Consider the following 19,205-nt stretch of genomic DNA (forward strand, 5'->3'; position numbering starts at 1 on the left):
CATCGGGATGTTTGATTTCGCGCAAAATTCTCTCAATTTCTCTTCCAAAAATGTATCATAATTAGTTGGGAGAGTTAGCTCTTAGATCTTAAGTGTGAAAGGGTGAATAGAGTGTTTTAGACAATCCACCTCCCGGCATACAATGTATCGTAGCAAGACAATATTCGACATTTCGTATTTTTAAAGAAAAATTAAAAATGCTGTAAGATAAACCAGGACGGAAAAATGAACTTAAAAACTATTGGGTTTAATTGCATAAGACATACAGTGCCTGGTTTTTTCACTCATTGAGATTTGCTTTTTACGCTCCGCAACCGATTTATTTTTCTAACATGTTTACTTGTAATTCTAATGAATATTTATAAGCTTTATTTATCGTAGACATAACGTTCCAATTATTTATGTGCCTTATTAAACGCTATTTGTGAGGAAAGTCGTTTTTGTGAATCATTTGTTACTAATAAATAGTGCAGCCTCGTTCAATGACAACCGTCATGATTTTTTTTTATGGTAAGCTTTCACTGAGAATTGCCATGCCATTTTTTTTATCATGGACATATGTCAAGGAAAAAACTTGTCACGACGAAATTTGCAAATTTTTGACAAGGAGTCCAGACTTTTAAGAGAAATTCAGTAGGCCGGAAAATTTTCCTCTACGTCGGAATGTTGTTGACGAGCTTCACATAACCAATACGGACCTCTCACTTTCGAGTGCATAAGTTTCGTAAACCAAAGTACTGTAATAATAAGGAATAGTCAGTAAGAAGGAAATTTCAAAACGAGCCTATGAGACTCAAAGCAAATACATGCATGGAGCCGGCCTGAAGCGCGGGAAAACGCAAGTAACCAAGCCACGGTTGGTTCTGAGATTTTTATCCCATTGGTTGGGAGAGAAGGCGAGTTTTGTTGACCAATCAAAGAACGTAGACCACAATCGCGATTAAATTTGATGATGTACCCACTTCTTTGATGCGTCTCCCAAATGTAACTCTACAAATTATTCAAGAGATGAAACTATCGTTTTCCTATTGGTAAGACTTAGATAACATCATTGCTTTACGCAAAGAGCTCTCGTTCAATGATGGCATCAACTGATACTACACTTGTTATTCGTTCTACTGCCCTGCCCAGTCCTCTTTTTAAATTCCATCCTTCCTCTCGACACTCGCCACTGCTCCTTCGGAGCTTTCTGGTTTGAAGCTTAGTGTGCCGTGGAATAAAATAGAACAAAGATTTATCAATAAATGAAGTATCCAGGTTTTAAAATAGAATATCATATCAATTTTATGCAGATTTTATTTTTTGGTACATCTTATTGGGAAATGTTGTTGTGATTAAAGAAAAGAAAAATGAATGAAAGGAAAAATGGAAAAATGAAACGACGAGCAAAGAATTAGTCATGGGCGTGGTTTAAATCTGATGCTCAGATCTTATCAGTTTTAAAGCATTGATGTAACATAGGAGATCCACAGAAGACGAAAGAAAATACGAAAACATCAATGATTGGGAGAGTTACAAATAATGAAAGAAAATGTGAAGAAAACACCACTTACTATTAGTTTGAGTCGATGCGGTTTTTTCAAGGGGATTAGCGTCCTTCTCAGGTGATTTTGGAGGTGGTGTTGGAAATTCCATTCTTCCCCGTTCAACAGCTTTTGGAGAAATAGAAGCAATACCTTCATTGGAATCTAGATATTAAAAGAAAGAATACTAGGAGTGATTCCCAAAGTGTTGTTCATAACATTGTGGCAAAGTGCCAAAATGTAAGAAAGTCGACATTGAAGGGCCTGAAACAGAGAGCAACTCTGAACATGAGCAACCGTTAAATTCTGCTGTCACGAAAAAATACGTCTCTCAAATGTAACTCTACAAATTATTCAAGAGCAGGAGCTCATTACAATTATCATAAAATAAAGTATCTAGGTTTTAAAATAGAAATATCATATCAATTTGATGCAGATTTTTTTGGTACATCTTACTAGGAAATGTTGGTGTGCCTAAAGAAAAGAAAAATGAATGAAAGGAAAAATGGAAAAATGAAACGACGAGCAAAGAATTAGTCATGGGCGTGTATTTAAGCTTATTTAAATCTGATCCACAGATCTTATCAGTTTTAAAGCGTTGATGCAGTCCAGGAGATCCACAGAAGACGAAGCAAAATACGAAAACATCAATGATAGGGAAAGTTGTAGTGTAGAAGAGTTGTAGAAGACAGTGTGAAGCAAAGATGTTTGCTTTACACTGACGAAGAGCTCTTGTTCAATGCTTTACACAAAGAACTTTCGTTCAATGATAGCATCAATTGATACTACACTTACTATTCTTGCTGTTGCCCTGCCCCGTCCTCTCTTTAAATAGCATCCTTCCTCTCGGCGCTTTAAAAAAAGTTGAGAGAAAAAGTACAAAGTCGAATTCAAATTAATCAGACCATAGCATAAGCATACGACATTAGGATATAAATTTCTATTTAATTTTTTTTATTTTTGCATATGCTTTTTTTTATGTTTGGAAATGCTTGTAATTTCTAACAAACCTCTGACACTGTCAAGAGGTTTGAAAAACATTTTCAGTGAAAATAACTGTGTGTGGAAATTGTTCGGCTACCGGGTATAGCTAGCGGGTAGTTTTCGCGATGCTAAAAAATTCCTCTTTGGCTTTTTAAGTCTTATTGTTTTTGCTTGTTTCTATGACGTTCAGTTGCAATTAGGTGTTTATAAATATTTATATCAAATTAGGAGCAAGAGAAATGTCAAACGATAAAATGAAAACATATCTTATCTGGGAGCATTATAGGCGATTCATTACCTTGGTGTTGGGGAATATGAATGGAAATAACATATTAGCAGAAGTCATGCAGTTAAAAAATATTGTAAGCAGTTCTTACTTTGGAAGTAGAGTAGTTGTTATCTTTTCTTTCTGAGAGAAGATGGTCCATTAACTCCACAAAAGTTTGTATTAAGCCGTTAATATTATGGCATATTACCCTATCGCGAGTTTGACATGAAAGCGGATGTTCAGTGTTAAGGTGATTAAAATTTGGCGTGAGGTATTTCAATTATCTTGCCTTAAGATATATTTCAATGAAGATAATCTGCTTGATGAATATGGGAGTAGTTTGATCTGGAAAAGGTTAATCTCGCACAGGAATTCCTGGAAATTCCTACTTCTTACACTTTTCATTCCTTTCAGATTCGTTTTTAGATCAATTTCATGTCAAACTCTCGATCAAGAAAGTAATTCTTAATTTTTAATTCAGCGCGTTCAACACCTCTTTCTGTGAGGCGATTAAGGTGTAACCAACTTGTACTTTTCATCTTCCGCACTGAATTTATGATCAGTTGACTTTTCATACGGACGACAAGTAGTTCTTTTGGTGACATTACCTTAGGTATACCCTTCCTCCCTCAATTTCTCTGTTTATTCTGTTGTTACGTAACAAACTTCAAGGGCTACGTTCTTTTAGTTATCTTTTTAAGTGTAATTCTAATCTATGCAACGGTTTCCTTATAATTTTATGTTATAATTTTGTTTTTGTTTTGGCCGATCTTAAGCGCAAAAGTATAAAACTTTTAGGTAGAAATTCTACATTTTGTACCTAGTCTGCATTTTGTATCCATATCTCGTTCCCCATACCATTCCTTATAACGTGTTCTCAACGGTTCCTCTTGTAACTTAACACCGAGTCAGACAACGCGTGACGCCTTCATAATTAATAAAAGCCTGATTAAAAATATGATTAAAAGCTTGTGCTTTTGTAAGCTTCTGGAATGTTCCAGATCACTTTGTTAATGTATACAAGGACTCAGTTATGTAGTAGGGGTTGTTGTTTTTGTTGTCGGGAGCAACCGACTGTTTAGAAAGCTATACCGTGAGAGAGAGCTACAGTGGAAGATTGCTAATTTCAAGAAACGATGGAGAAAACTGTGAGTTCGGCTTAGTGGTTAGCTAAGATATAGACTGTAGTAGGCTTAAGTAAGTTGATCGAGCATAAGTACTGTACTGCCTCCAGGAGTCGCTCCCTATTGAGAGCTAATGTCAGCATGCATCAGACAAGCAGCGGCAAGTCACCCAAAATTTGCTTTCACTCCTACTTTCATATTTTGTAGCCCAATATGTTATAATAACTGTGGTTTAGTTTTTTTTGTGAAAATATATTTCAGTTTTTGAGAAATAATTTTTTCGTTCGACCGCTCAAATATGCAAATTTTCACCGTGAATATTACCCGAGTTGTGTGACCTCAGGTAACGAATATACAAGACCTACGGTATTTCTGTCAACATAATCTTTTGTTTTATCATCTAAACTTAATCCCCTGTCATTGTTGAAGCTGGCAAAGAAATATTTATTTTTTGGTGAATATTTTTGTCCGACATACTTTGCCAATGTCGAAAAGTAGCATCAAAACAAAGACAGCTTTAACAATGACCGATATGACAGAATTTACTGAGCTTCAAGCTTTTAAAAGACAAAAGGATGGTTATAAAGTTACTGTAAAAATTTCCTTAAGTTTAGACGATAAAACAAAGGATTATGTTGACAAAAATACCAGAGGTCGAGTGGAATCGTTACATGAGATCACACAACTCGGGTAATATTTACGGTGAAAATTTGCATATTTGAGCGGTCGAAGGAAAAAAATCATTTCTCGAAAACTGAAATATATTTTCACAAAAAAAACTACACCACAATTATTAGAACATATTGGGCTACAAAGTATGAAAGTAGGGGTGAAAACGAATTTTGGGCGACTTGCCACAATATTACAAATTTGTTCGATGGATGCTGACATCCTCTCTTAAGAATATCACGAGTTGTTTAATAAAGTGGTTGAATTTGTAGGATTGCAGTGTTTTTCTGACGGTTAGATTATACGGTAACAGAGGGGACAACGAGATTTGGTTCAAGTGAAACTTACCAAATTTCATCGACCTTGGATGAGATTCGAATTCTTTCTTACTTTCTTTCTCCCCTTCTTTGCCAGTGTTCAGTGGTTCGTTTGTTTCCTTCTCACTTTCGCCATTTTCCATTGTTTTTCTGCGAGAAACTTTCTGATTTTCAGCGAGCTACGGGTCCGTCTGCACGATTTGAGCGAGTCGACGTGTGACCTCAGTTGCTCCAGCAGCTCTTTATGGTAATGAGCTGTTGGGATATACTTCTTTCTCAGAAAAGTCATTCTCCTTTGTGATTGATCGATAACACCTTAAAAGGAAGCATGTGTATCATGAAACCTCCTTTATTTCTTCCAAATACCACAAGTCATGCAAAGCTTGCAGAGTTGCTCATCAGCCTATGTCAAAACAACACTAGTGAATGTCTTTTTATCTTTCTTTTTCCTTTTCCTGCAGTACTATTTCAGGGAATGATTGTCGTTACAAGTCGTAATACAGCTTTTAATGTAAACAACATAGCACGTGTCGGTCACATGTCGGCAAGTCAATACATGCACAGCTTTTTTTACATAATTCCTCGCTTGAGTCTTTTAAAATGAACTTTATGTCCCGCTTAATTCGTTTTTCTGTAGCAGTGATCATTGGTGTTATGTTTTTAAGCGTTTTTAGAGTTGTCTTTTCTTAGAAATGTGGGTCATATTACTGCTGTCTCGAGAATTCGCCGTGTGTTAAAACAAACGCCAGTGGGACACATTTCAGGCATAGATATACTTTCGAACTTGTCAGCTGAATATTGGAAGAGATCTATAGGAATGTTTCCTCGAAGATGAAAATCCAGTCAAACTGGATAGAATTTGCGGTTATGTCGGATAAATTACACGAAAAACCGACGTCGGGATTAAAATTTTATCACCTCGGATAACAGATTCCTGTGTTTCTTAGAAAGAATATCAGACATCCGGAGTCTGGCCAGACATCCGGTGTCTGGCCAATCTAATTTATTTATTCATTTGTTTAATCAATGCGATTGGGTTTGTCTCACATTTCTCAAAATGTTTGGAGAGTGTGACGGATAGATTTTCTAATGTTTATTTTTCCAGAGATCTCCAGCCATTTTTATTTTTCAACTGAGAAGTTGAAAGTCCTTCACTTCTGGCCCAGACTCCACCTACAACGTCTACAAGCCTTGTATCACACTTCAGCTAGAGATCACCCCGGTTTTCTGAAGGTAAGCAAGGTAACAAGCAAGAAGCAACAAGGAGTATGGCCTCTCTGTATGAATCGGCTGCTGCTACCTTTTTATAGCGTCCGCAGGCGAGTATAATTTGGCTTTTAAAATAAGAAACCTTGCTGTAATTCATACTGATTAGTTTTTACTCATAGACTCTCTCATCATTAATTGAGTCATGATTAGAAGAAAAGCCAGTTACGTTTCATCTCTTGAGTCAGTGAAGTAGCTTGATCATCTGAATTACATTGTCCCTCAGAGCTCTCTGGTTTGAAGCCTAGTGTGCCGTGGAATAAAATGAAACAGTGATTCATCAATAAATTAAATATATAGGTTTTAAAATAGAAATGTCATATCGATTTTATGCAAGATATTTTATATTGTACATCTTATTGGGAAATGTTGATGTGAGTAAAGAAAAGAAAAATGAAAGAAAGGAAAAGTATCAGTCATGGGCGTGTATTTAAATCTAATCCTCAGATCTTATCAGTTTTAAAACATTGATGTAATCCAAGAGATCCACAGAAGACGAAACAAAATACGAAAGCAACAATGATAAGGAAAGTTGCAAATATTGAAAGAAAAATGTGAATAAAATACCACTTACTTTTAGTTTGAGTTGATGAGATGTTTTCAAGGGGATATGCGTCCTTCTCAGGTGATTTTGGAGGTTTTGTTGGAAATCTCATTCTTTCCCGTGAAACACAATGCAATAAAGTAGCAATACCTTCATTGGAATCTAGATAAAAAAAAATAACAAAAAAATACCAAGAGTGATTCACAAAGTGTATTTCAAAAACATTGTGTCAAGGTGCCAAAATATAAGAAAGTCGACATTGAAGACACTGAAGGCCTGAAACATAGAGCAACTCTGAACATGAGCCACCGTTAAATTCTGCTATGAGACGTTTTCTGTCACGTGCTGAGAAAAAGATATTGTTCATTTCAGAAAACAGTTCAAATCCCACGAGACTGACCTGCACAGCAAAATGGCCGCCATGCTATTGTTTTGGTAACCAATACGGCCGCTGTGATTTCTCATCATCTATCAATATTTATAATTATATTAATGGCGCCCCTTATACCTGATTATATATAAATTAATTTATTGTACTCAAGCAGAATTTCAATCGATCTCTTCATTATGGAAGGCGATAAAAATTGTCCCTGTTCATTCTCTTGCCTCGCAGCAGGTAGAAAAAAATATATTAGTGATTTGTCCAATTCTTAAAACGCAAATTGAAAAAAAGGAGATTTTTGTAACCAAGCTAATTTTGTAAACATTATACGAGTACTGTCAAATGCGGACCTCGTAAACAGTAAGATGACAAATTATCCATAGAAATTCACTCCTCACCTCCAAATGCATCTCGGGAAATTTTTTCTTCATGACTTGTGGTCCAAGCGGGTGGTTTTGAGGCTGAAAATGACTCAGTGTCATCAACAGTAGCATGATATGTGAAAAGATTCTCACCTGAGAAGAGTTTTTGTCATATTAATCACAGCTCAGATCCCGCCAGCTCTAAAACGGAACAATTCTACCCTTAGGTATTAAAATTTTGCTGTAAATATTGAATTAAATAATGGCTTAGATCATTTAACTGTTCTTAAAATTGTGATTCGGGATTAAATATGGATCCAATGTGGAGTTCATTTTGGTCTTTACTCAGCGGGTTTTTCTTCAGGTATATGCACTCCGGTTTTCCCCCTTTCACAAAAAAGTAACTCCATATTTCAAGTGAGTCGGGAATTGGTGGTCGAAGAACGAGTACGAAGACGCACTCCTGCTCAATAACATTGCCACGGTCGGTATGTCATGTATGGGGTATTATTATGTTCTCAATACATATTATGTCCTATACTTTACATATATACAGTATTAATCCCCCATACATGACCTACTTAGGATTGCCACCAAACGTGTTGCTGACCAAAAGGATTGCGGGTCCAAAACGCGGGTTTCGCATCTGATGGAACCTGACTCTCCCACGGCCAAGTGGGAGACAGAATCTAGGGCACCTTCCAAACAGAATCTAGGACACCTGGGCACCAGATACATTCACAGGTTGACGGTTGAATCAGCCATTCGATAACAATGAATAGATATGCGACACGCTTTCTCTTCGTTTACCGGTGTCCTTCAACCTCAGGTCATAATTAACCCTTTAACTCCCAGAATGATTAACACGTAACTTCTCCCTATAATATCCATACATAATCCAAAAAACGGGTGACAAAAATTCCCAAACTCGTCAGGTAGAAGTTTTTATCTTGATCTAACACCAAATTCTTATAATTAATTTATGAGGAAATGTGTAGCAGCTAGTTTGGAGAATCAACAATCAGATCTTGGGAGTTAAAGAATTAAGAGCTCGATTGATCACTGCATCATATGCAACTTAAAACATCGAAAGATGTAATCGTGGTTGGCGACATTAACAGTTCGATCAATCTCTTCGTCTTCGTATCGGATATAAACGGCCCGACCGGCCTTAGATTGAAATGAAACATTCACCTGTGTCAGGAGCTTGTGAGCTGTTTACATGGAGGTTCCCATCCCAAACAGGTGGTTTTATAATTGGAAATGGAATTATTTTATCACCAGTTGTTTCATTTATCAAAGCATTCCGACCCATGAAGAATCCTGCGATAAGGAAAAAGATGGCACAGATTAATTAAGAGCCAACAAGTCTGTAAGGTAGCAGCTTACAGCGGTAAATTTATATTGAATACGGAGAAAGAAGATGGCCTTAAAAGGGTGAAAATTTCAGTTTCTAATTAACTGGCCTTTCAAAAGTCCTTCTAACATATCAAGCTAGTGCACAGAATGCATTATTTTTCGGGAACAAATAGATAAACATGTAGATAATTAAAGTGATGAAGGAGGTAGTCAGAGATTCCAGGCATTCGAATGAGGCCAGTTTTGAGTTAATTTGAAGCAGACTGCTCAACAAAGAATAAATAAATCTTTTTTTGTTTTGGTTTTCAGATCAAGTTGTTGTTAGCAGCTAAGGCTGGCGAGCCGACGTTTTTCAAAAGTAAGAAAAAAAATCTGATGGTTCTCCCTGACTAAGCTAAGTGTAATTGGAGTAAGTAAGTATAGGTATGTAAGTAAGCAAGTAAGTAATTAAGTAAACTCTTTATTTAAAGAGGGTAGCACTTAATAACCAAAGGCTAATAAACTTGTGGCCCTCAAAGGAGTAGAACGAGTCATTATCATACATACCAGGGTTATTGTCGTTAAAAATGAGTGCAACAGGACCTACACCTGATAAATAAGTGGTATTCCCTTGAATGTTCGAGTAAGTTGTATTTTGTTCAAAATCCAACATCTCTTCCATGATAACCAAATCGTCGTTAGCACCTAAGATTGTTGTTTCTCAGCCGAGGAAAACTAATGACGCGTTTCGTAGTTGTGGCAGTCTTTCATAGATCTCGTTCCGAGACAGCGCAAAACTTTAATTATCTTAAAGTTTCCCATTCAGCACTGATACATTCACGGAAGGTTAAAATTAGTCTCCGAAAGCCGATACGGAAGTGTTACAAGTGTGTTCTAGCGCTGAGAGCAGCAGAAACTGAAATAAAAATGACTGAGCTGTCATTCTTTAATTCTGTCGGACACGTTATTTACGGTACACCAAACGCCTTTTTCGTATGTTTATAAATAGTCTTCAAGTCTGTTTATAGAAATTGAAATCCATATCTCATATTTCCCGGGCTAAATGCAGCTCGGTCTGAATTCGGGAAAACCCGAACCCGATCGAGTTCTTGACGTGAGAAAATAATAGGACTTGACCGTGACTGGAAGTTGCTGTACTGTTTAGAATAATTTCTGTTCATGTTAATTTTCTTTTTCCCATTAATTTTTTTTTATGTTGTAAATATTTTTATAGATACTTTTAATGCATTTGTGTTCAGAATACATTTAAAATAAGGGCTCCTATTGATAGCAGGGAAGTCTACTCTTAGGCTTCTGACAGGACTACCCTGAGTTTTTACTTTTGGTTATTTTTGTGACTACTTGAGGTATATCCTTTTATTCAATGGATTATTCAGCCATCAATCTGCGTGTTTGTCCTGTTTCTCAGATTGGCGCCTGTTAGTCGTGACAGGCCTGTGGCTACCATTAGGAACAAACAGTGTCTAATGCATGGCTTTAGGGAATGCGATCGTTTTGGTCAGCACCAAGAGTACGGTGTTTCTGAGTTTGCGCCAAAACTGGTCGCTCATTCTCCCAGACAAACATATGTCAGGAAACTGTTTTCTCCGCGGGTCTTTTAGATCAGTAGTGTCTAAAATAGTTGACATCCTTGAGGCAAGATTAGCATCAAAAATGTAAAGGTTGGGTCATATTTTAATGTTCTTTTTAATTGATTTCATATTTCCCCGTTCCAGACATTTCGTGAAATTTGAATATCAATTCACCTTAACATCAATTTAAATTTGATTTCGCGTTTTATAAATGTAGCTTATTTCGATTTATTGACATTGCCATTTGGATTCTACGTGATCTTCCAGCTGTACTTCTGTCTTTAAGAATTCAATGTTTTATTACTGTACCCCTAACACCCTGATAAATCGCTCTTCATCAGTTAAACGCTTGTCGCGCTTATTCTTCGCGTTTATCACATCACGCCTTCAATGTTGTCCGGTTCGTTCACGTTGCTCACATTAACGGGTTGACCTGGTCAGGTTTAGTTACTCAGTTGAGACTACACGATGATTTATTCCTTTTACTTTCCTTTGAGGGATTCTGATTCATCTTATCCTTTCTGTCTTCAGCGAGGATTCGACCTGAAAACATAAAAAGTGCACAAGGCGATTGAGAACAGGCCAACTCAAAACGACAATTTAAATAAAGAATTAGCTTGAAAACTTGGGATGAAAGATTAGAAGACAGAACAACCTTACGAAGCTTAACTTATAACTGTAATTTAGGTCTGAGGCGGTGGTTTCAGAAAGACAGCCAGCTATCAAGTCGGTCAGCCAGTCGGTCAGTCAGCCAACCAGCCAGTTAGTCAGTCAGCCAGTCATTCAGTCATTCAGTCGGTCAGCCAGCCAGCCAGTCAGTTGGTCAGTCAGTCAGCTAGTCCAGTCAGCTAGTCCAGTCAGCCATCCTGTCAGTCAGTCAGTCGGTCAGCAAGTCAGCCAGTCATTCAGTCCGTCAGTTAGCCAGTCGGCCAGTCAGCCAGTCATTCACTGATTCAGTGATTCAGTCATTTAGTTATTAAGTCATTAAGTCATTCAGTCAGTCAGCCAACCAGCCAGTTAGTCAGTCAGTCAGCCATCCTGTCAGCCAGTCAGCCAGTCATTCAGTCCGTCAGTTAGCCAGTCGGCCAGTCAGCCAGTCATTCACTGATTCAGTCATTTAGTTATTAAGTCATTAAGTCATTCAGTCAGTCAGTCAGTTAGTCAATCAATCAAGCAGTAGGTTGGTCAGTCAAGCAGTCAGTCCGCCACTCGGTCGCTTGGTCAGTCAGCCAGTCATTCAGAAGTAAATCAATCAGTTCGTCAGTCAGATAAACAGTCGCTGAATAGATCAATGAGCCTAGTAATCTGGTATGTTAAACATTCCTCAGCTCTACCTCATAGAGACAATGTAATATAACAAGAGTCAACTTACCTTGATTACTTGCTGTGCTTTCCTTGCCTACATGTTGTGGAGGATTCTTATCAGAGGTGCGGAGGTCACAATTTTCACGCTCTATCGGTGCCGAGTCTATTTCTGACCTGACTGGAAAATCCAAGCGACCCCTTCGTACTTTTTCGAACACTTCTTCTTCGCCAGTGTCACGTTCACCGCCACAGTCACCGTTAACTAAGAAATTTTCATTTTTTCTGACATCGCTTTCATCTTGAAGATGCGTGAAGCCCCCAAAAGCTGTGGTGCCATTTGAAACACTTGAGTTTTCCGAACAACTCTGAAAATCACTCATGTAATTTTTGGGATCCAAATTAATTACTTTTTCTTGTTCTCCTTGTGTTGTGGAGTGGATCTGCTCTCGCGTCTTCTCGATAATCTCATCATCTGAATCGTCCGAGTCTGGAAAAAGTAACAGATAAGATATGTGAAATTTTACGTGCAAATTCATTTTTAGTTAAATTCGAATTAACTACTACTTACCGAAGTGGAAGTGGCTAGTGATGGATATTTACCAAACCGCGAGGCGGAGAGGTAAACATCTACCGCTAGCCACCGACACCCCAGATTTCCGTCAAACATTTACTCCTCGGTAACTCGAACCCTCTCGAAGTCCGTCGTGCGAGTAGAAAAAATAAGTGAAAGAAAAAAGAAAAGAAGATGTTGGCGCACCGCGCGGAACTGTGGGAGTACTTTTCGTCCGTTTAACTCCCTGAGTTCCGTGTGGTGCGCTATCGTTGATTTTTTTTTGCTCGTAGTTTAGGTGATTAGCGAGGAGAGTTTTTGTGTTCACAATGGGGCCTAAAGTGACGTGAAAATACGTGACTAGCTTTGTCTATGCGATCAGTCACACTCTAGTCATGTGGTACGTCAAAATACTCGTCACGTGGTCAACTTATACTTTGAAATAAACCCTGCATTAATTTGAAAGGAATTATTTCATGAGGATTTGCCATTCCAATGTTTTTTTTTCCAATTCAACTCCGTTTTTTAGGCCGTCCTGGAGTCAAAGTTTGTCTTCAGTCGTCGTGTTGTTACAGGCAGCAGCAGTAACATGACTCTCATCAAATGCTGGCCGGACTCTTGTAGAAGCACACGACTAAAACGGCCACTTGATCACGAAGCGCGAACGAAAAGGTAAGTTTAAATCGATGGAGTAAAATCAGAGAAATACATCCATGTTAGAGAACGGTTACGCTTGCGGTTATTTCCACAAAATCCTGTGATCAAACTTTGGTGCTCATACTTATCTGCTTTGCAGCCAGATTTAGTTAAGGAAAATCTTTTTGCATTTAGACACCGTTCGTTCCTCGAGTTTCAATGGCAATTTTGAGAGCAAGACGAAAAGTTCTTTTCTCACAATTTCACGAAATGATGTTATAAAACTAAATTTGGTGTTGGGTTGGATGACAGTTGCTATATTTTTTTTTAAACGAAAACAGAGAAGGCTCGTAAATTTTGTCACTTTTAATTTACGGTTTCTCGCGTCCATGCACGTGTCTTGCTTTAACAGTTCTTGAATATTCTACCGGCATGACTCTGTGAGCAGCAATCGAGCAGCTCTCTTTGATTATTTATGTCTTTGATTTTATTTCTTCGTTGAGGAATTAAGATAATTTTGCAAAAGACAAAAAATCATACGAAAAAAACAAACAAACAAACGAACAAAGCTAAAAACGAAGGCTGCGAAATGAAAGAACATTTTGCGTAACACAATTGACCATTCGCCATTTCATTCCCCTTTCGTTTGTTCGGTTTTGTTTCGAGTAATTAAACATTCGTTCTTTGTAGTTTTCGTTTACTTTCGAGTGGCTTAGCTATGGTTTATATTTTGCTTACTCCACAGATTAGTGAATCTTCCAAAACAAAAAACAAACAAACAAAACAAATTAAAATGAAAAATTGGCAAATTAAATTCTTCTAAACGCTGTAGTAAACAGCCAGGTTACCAAGCATTATTCGATATAGCGGAGAGAAATATAGTAATTCATTGTGAGCACCAGCTAGTTTCCACAATTTTCAAAAATATAGAATATAATTTATACGCTGAAGAAGTCGTTAGATTGATGCAATTCATTTCGTATCGATTTTCCAAAAAACAGGAACATAGGGAAAATGTAATTATATTGCGAAACAGCACTCATCGCTGATCGCTACTAAATATTTGAAACGAAAACAATTAAGCTTATTCGATTGCTCTCAGCAATTCTCAGAGGCTATTGCGGCTCGATAAATAGAGTCAAGCTGGCAACCAACTTCCGTTTAAGAAGCATAAAGTAATAAATTCATCTCTTAAAAAGCGAGGAAAGTCATGCATTGCTCTCGTATTGCCAATGCAACTGAATGTTACCATATTGAAATATTTGGAGGCTGATCAACACAAATCAGTTCGCTTTATCCAAAATCTGACACAATGCATTAAAATAAAACAAGAAAACAACTTGACGATTAAGTTCCGTATAAATGAATAAACGGCAAGTCCGAAAGCATGATGTGTCCTTTCTTCCGCTGGAGCGGCACGATAACGAAATATTTGTTGGATTAGATAGCAAATGTTAATTTTAATACGCACCATCTGATCGAGGATAGGTTCTCTCTGATGTGATACTTTTTTCCACCATCGTTGCTTTCTTTGCGTCTCTTGGCCCTTTTTAACGTTCTTGCTTTGTGTCTCACTTGGTTCTGCGAGTGAAATGTATGTTTTGTGGGACATAATTAATGCGCGAGTCGCTTTTGTTTGGTGTGACTGGTTTCCGGTAAAAACAGGAAGTGTTTGTGATCAGGGCGTTCATTTCCTTTTGTGTAACAGATGGCGTCACTAAAGTAGTATTTCGTATTCACACCTTTCATTATTTAATTAAGCTTTCTTAATTGTTTTGTGCGGTGTTACGCTAAAAGACTGTAACACTGCCATTCAGCAGATTGCTTTATAACGAAAAAGTTTGTGTCATAAATGTAAAGCATAACAACAAAAGATAAAATTCCGAGTCAACAACTTTTTTAAAAAGTGTTTCAATGAAATAACGACATAGTACAGTATCACCTGATTCAAAACACGATGTTATGATGATAAAAGTAACAAATATAGATCAGTTACATAACAATGTTTTTATTTTGTTCTCAATGCCTAATATGAAAAAACTGTCTAGTGACCACATCTTCTTCCAATAATATCTCTAGTCACGTAATCAACATTTGATTATGGAATCTGGCGATGAGTTTGTGCATGCTTTAATCTGTAATAAACGCTCATTCAAGCCATTGGTCGCTCTCTGTTGTTGCATGCAACCTTGCGGTGAGTCCTAATCGATGAAACATGCAATCTTCTCTTTTCTACATTCGCAGTTACACGATTTTCGTTCTCTCCTTCTAATATTTAGCTCGCAGTGCAGGAGACAAATGGTTGAAACAGACTGTTCATCGCAAGGTCATGATTGCATGTGTCGATGTTTCTCGGGTTCATGTGTACGGATTTTAAACTGGATAAGTGACACTCGACCGTACATACCCCCAAAAGATCCCGAGGCGAGGAGATGGTACGAACGTGGGAAATGCTCGCGGTTTAACCTCTTGTTTCCGTTTTTAACTTTGCTTCTGGCTTTAGTGGATACGGCAATGGATGTGAGAGTGGCGGTGTCTCATTATCGCCGTGGTGACGACATCTGGGCTTCGCTCACGCTCGCCTTTGTAATAATTTCGGTTGTCATTATCGAAATAGTGTCTGCGAACTGGTATTTGGAGGATGAAAAGGGTTATAAGAAGGAAATCCTTAAGAAACACGGATTGGAAATAAAAAAATGGCATTATTTGTGTCATTTTATCCTGTGTGGAACTCTCTTAAGGTAGGAACAGTTTAGTATAGCTGCCTTAACTCGTAATGTTTCTTGACCATCCTTCTGTGTTTTAGTTTTATAGAAGCAAATATTTACCTGTTTAACTCGATCTGCAGTTAGTACAAACCCCAAATTTAAAGCAACATTCTGTAAGTCTATAGGCTTTTCTTAGGATAAGTTTATAGTATTTAGAATGATGTAATATCTCATACAATTGTGTAATAATCACTTTACACAGGAGATAGATCCATTGTCATATGACACGAGCCGGTTTTGCAAGGTCAACTGCCGGTTCTTAGAGAATATTTTGAAAGTCATATACCGTAACCCTAACCCTGAGCGAAAAATTTATCCAGTAGGGTAAAGAAAGAAACACACCATAACTCAAACTTCACGCTTTTTCACACATAAATTCGTCCATATCTTGTGTGACGTGACTTGCGTAACTGGACGCAAGTTACTTTACTATCTAACAGAGCGCTAGACACAAATTATTAAATTCATTTATTTTTATCATCGGCTACTGCAGATGACAGACCTGACAGATTCGTTGTGCTGTGTTCTTGGACTAGACACTCGACTCACACAATATTTCTCTCAACTTCGGGATATAAATTATTACACTGTCTCGGGAGCCTGACGAAATGCAGGGGGGGGGGGGGTTGACGGTGACCTTCCTTGCGGTAGATTGTCATCACATCGGGGAATGGAAATGAAACACACTTCGGCTGAATGGGCCACTCGGCTCAATTGCAAACAATTAGAAGCATAAATATTACAAAGTTGTTTTATCTTTGCAGATGCTGCCAAATATTTAAAACCGTGCGTCTTATACGAAGCATCAAAGGCCAAACATCGGATGATAAAGAACGTTACCGCCTGTACATTGCTCAGCTGCAAGACGCAAGTACTCTTGGTGTGTTAGAGGCGTTTATGGAAGAAGCACCTCAGGTGACTGAAAAAGCATTCCTATTTTTCTGCGACCCTTTTCATCACTAACATTAGAATGCATATTCTCCATACGATCCGTTATCAGGAGCCCATTACTTGGCTCCTGCCTTTATACTTTTCAAATGGTCCTGACACGGAGACTGTAGCGTTTGATTCAGCGGGTGACATTGCAAGGGGCAATGATTTTAGTCATCCCGATGTGGGAAGGTTTAATTTCTGGGAAATGATCGCCCCTTAAACTTTGCCCCGTTTACTAGGGATAGAATTCTAACGAACTAGACTCAATCAAACTGTTTTATTCTACTCTCGTATTCGCTTGTGTTCAACGGGTGTGTAGAAAGCTACTCTGCAAAATTTGTAAGAAATCACTCTCTTACACGATATTCTCTACATTGTGATTGGTTGTTGCTAAGTACTGATTTAAAAGGTCATTAAAGGTTGCGTTGATCATGTAAACCGATCAATGTCCCAAAATCACTACAGGCGGTGCTTCTAGCTCTTGACTCATCATCTGACATGTGTCTGACTAAGTCTCGGACAGACATAGGATTGCGTATCATCATCATTCAATGCAAATAAGTGGGGAAAACTTATTGACATTCCTACTATTCTCGGAGGCCTTAGGTTGCAGCCTGAAAAAAGAGTGGCTCTCGCCCTTTTCTACATCTTTCGGGCTTTCCCCTTGCGCGTGCATCGGGTTTCCTCGCCTCTCTTCAGAAGATGAGTCCGCGCTCTTCCACCTCCCTGAGAAGTTCAAAAAAACGAATCCGATAAAATTTTTCCAGCGTATACTAATCTTAAAAACAAAGTAAGATAAAAGCTGATAAGTGCTACATGTTTTATGATATTTTAACTTCAAAATCCTCATCCAACAGCTAATCTCTGAATTCTTCCCATTTTTGTCCAATAGGTCGCCTTACAAATTTACATCTTACTGCGACGAGGGAGCGTAGACCTAGGATCGTTTGAAGATCTGATTGTTGTTCTCAGTATCCCAAAGTCCCTTGCTCTCTTCGCCTTACACCTTGTGATCTATGCACGATATCTCAGGGACGGAGATGAAGAAAGTCCGCAGATGAGTTGGTGTAGTTTTAGTTCGCTTTTGTATTTCGTGTGGCGTCTGTTTATGCTCACATCTAGGATCTTAGCTCTCGCTCTGTTTGCTTCTCATTTCACTCGCTTCGTGTTTGTGGTTGCCGGAATTCACTTTATTTTATCATACGCCCTGCTATGGAGACAGAATTGCGAATATTTCGAGGGCGCTCCGATTAAACAGAAATTATTCAGATGTGCTATTGCGTATGTCCATATGTTCTGCTTCTTTCCACTGGAAGGCAAAAACACTCGGAAATGGGGTTATCCGTATTACATAGTGACTTTTATCGAAAACAGTGCTATAGTTCTTCTGTGGAACTTTGTGGCCAGTTACAACCTGAAATTCAGAATAACAATGCTGACTGCAGAATGGACGACTTTTGCAATCGGAATAGCTTCTCTAGTTTTATTCTATCGCTGTTTTCATCCTTCATCTTATCTGACTACGGAAAGATCAGCGAGGCAGATCCAGAGCGTGACTGAAAACGGCTCCATGCATCAGAGTTCTTCGACTTGTAATGTCAACGACGTGTGAGGGAACAGAATATGGTTTTTTTCGGGAGTGGTACAGACCAGGAGCCTAAGTAATGACTCATTTTTACCGCCCACTGAGAACTACGAATACAATACCAACAAAAAACTGGCAATAAAAAGTGTTTGTGTTACAGCTGCTTGTCACTTCATCAATATTGATAACCTTAAAAAGGCTCTGGAAAAATATTGTGACATTTTTCGTGGCGGTCATTTTATGTTTGTCACCCTAGTGGTATTAGTCCACAAACATCCCCCACCCCACCCCCCTTCTACTCCTCGCCAGTACAAAAAGGTGCCTCAATGTCACATTTAAAAATAAATAGATTCAGGAGCCCATTACTCCTGTTTGGACTCCTGATAGATTAGATTGGTGACTAGATGTTGCCGGTCTCCTTTAACAAATTTTTTCTGTCAGGTTGTTTTAGGACCTTTTCGAAAATTGAAGTAAATACATTAGTGAAAAGTCTTCTTATCTTAATAAAGGGGGTAAATTTCTAAACAAACTATGAGTACTTTAGTGTTATCAACTCAGTTGATAACTCTAAATTGCCTTCTTGTTTTAGTCAATTTTCATCTTCTTTTGTTTTTCATAAAATCCTCAGTCAGTCGAGGGTTAAAATCTTAGCTACCAAATCCTCATGGACGCAGGTTTGCACACGCAGAACAAGACCAAGTATGATTGATCTACCTTCTTTTTTAAATTCGAAAGGAAATAGCTGTCACTGACGGATTAGTCTTTGGTTCGTTGGACTTCATAAGTCACGTTCCTTTCACATCACGCAATGAAAATCGATCGGTCACGAGTCAAAGAGCCGTGACAAGGAACGTGCTGATTCTAAAGTGCTATCTTTTTCTCGTCATTCCTATCTCTTTGTTTATTAAATTTCAAGGCTGAGATCGAAAATAAACGAGATGAACTGTCACATATCGGCAAAGTAAAATTTATGCAAATCAAACTGTGTCTATTTTCTTTCCAGAGTCTTGTAATTAAATTATTTTCATGGAAACCGAAAATACCATCTGGCTAAGCTCT

General features: G+C 38.0%; 4 protein-coding genes across 7 annotated transcripts; 1 reads left to right on the top strand and 3 right to left on the bottom strand.

Moving 5' to 3' along the window:
• Positions 1–410: 410 nt before the first annotated feature.
• Positions 411–5,391, bottom strand: LOC131775327 (uncharacterized). Of its 2 annotated transcripts, none has more exons than XM_066170507.1 (4): positions 4,917–5,391; positions 2,319–2,375; positions 1,554–1,652; positions 411–1,200 (listed from the first exon to the last, which is right to left on the bottom strand). In XM_066170507.1, exons 1-4 carry the CDS (start codon positions 5,026–5,028, stop codon positions 1,088–1,090), a joined length of 381 nt encoding a protein of 126 aa, XP_066026604.1. In that variant the 5' UTR covers positions 5,029–5,391; the 3' UTR covers positions 411–1,087. The 2 variants fall into 2 exon arrangements, with proteins under 2 accessions (XP_066026604.1, XP_066026603.1); XM_066170506.1 differs by having other exon boundaries at positions 1,554–1,688; positions 4,917–5,383.
• Positions 5,392–5,837: 446 nt separating this feature from the next.
• On the bottom strand, positions 5,838–9,628 carry LOC131775657 (uncharacterized). Of its 2 annotated transcripts, none has more exons than XM_066170499.1 (5): positions 9,345–9,628; positions 8,634–8,762; positions 7,476–7,538; positions 6,726–6,857; positions 5,838–6,395 (listed from the first exon to the last, which is right to left on the bottom strand). In XM_066170499.1, exons 1-5 carry the CDS (start codon positions 9,457–9,459, stop codon positions 6,301–6,303), a joined length of 534 nt encoding a protein of 177 aa, XP_066026596.1. In that variant the 5' UTR covers positions 9,460–9,628; the 3' UTR covers positions 5,838–6,300. The 2 variants fall into 2 exon arrangements, with proteins under 2 accessions (XP_066026596.1, XP_058947755.2); XM_059091772.2 differs by having other exon boundaries at positions 7,476–7,592.
• An 856-nt stretch (positions 9,629–10,484) lies between these two features.
• Positions 10,485–14,471, bottom strand: LOC131774639 (uncharacterized). The gene is made up of 3 exons (XM_059090694.2): positions 14,332–14,471; positions 11,742–12,161; positions 10,485–10,912 (listed from the first exon to the last, which is right to left on the bottom strand). The coding sequence occupies exons 1-3, from the start codon at positions 14,378–14,380 to the stop codon at positions 10,821–10,823; spliced, it is 561 nt and encodes a 186-aa protein (XP_058946677.1). The 5' UTR covers positions 14,381–14,471; the 3' UTR covers positions 10,485–10,820.
• Positions 12,692–18,277, top strand: LOC131774624 (XK-related protein 6). 2 transcript variants are annotated; one of them, XM_059090679.2, is made up of 4 exons: positions 12,692–12,896; positions 15,140–15,601; positions 16,393–16,543; positions 17,454–18,277. In XM_059090679.2, exons 1-4 carry the CDS (start codon positions 12,814–12,816, stop codon positions 18,171–18,173), a joined length of 1,416 nt encoding a protein of 471 aa, XP_058946662.2. In that variant the 5' UTR covers positions 12,692–12,813; the 3' UTR covers positions 18,174–18,277. The 2 variants fall into 2 exon arrangements, with proteins under 2 accessions (XP_058946662.2, XP_058946667.2); XM_059090684.2 differs by lacking the exon at positions 12,692–12,896 and adding an exon at positions 14,978–15,054.
• Positions 18,278–19,205: the final 928 nt, after the last annotated feature.

The sequence above is a fragment of the Pocillopora verrucosa genome, chromosome 7 (assembly GCF_036669915.1).
Source record: "Pocillopora verrucosa isolate sample1 chromosome 7, ASM3666991v2, whole genome shotgun sequence".
In the NCBI taxonomy this organism is placed as follows: domain Eukaryota; kingdom Metazoa; phylum Cnidaria; class Anthozoa; order Scleractinia; family Pocilloporidae; genus Pocillopora; species Pocillopora verrucosa.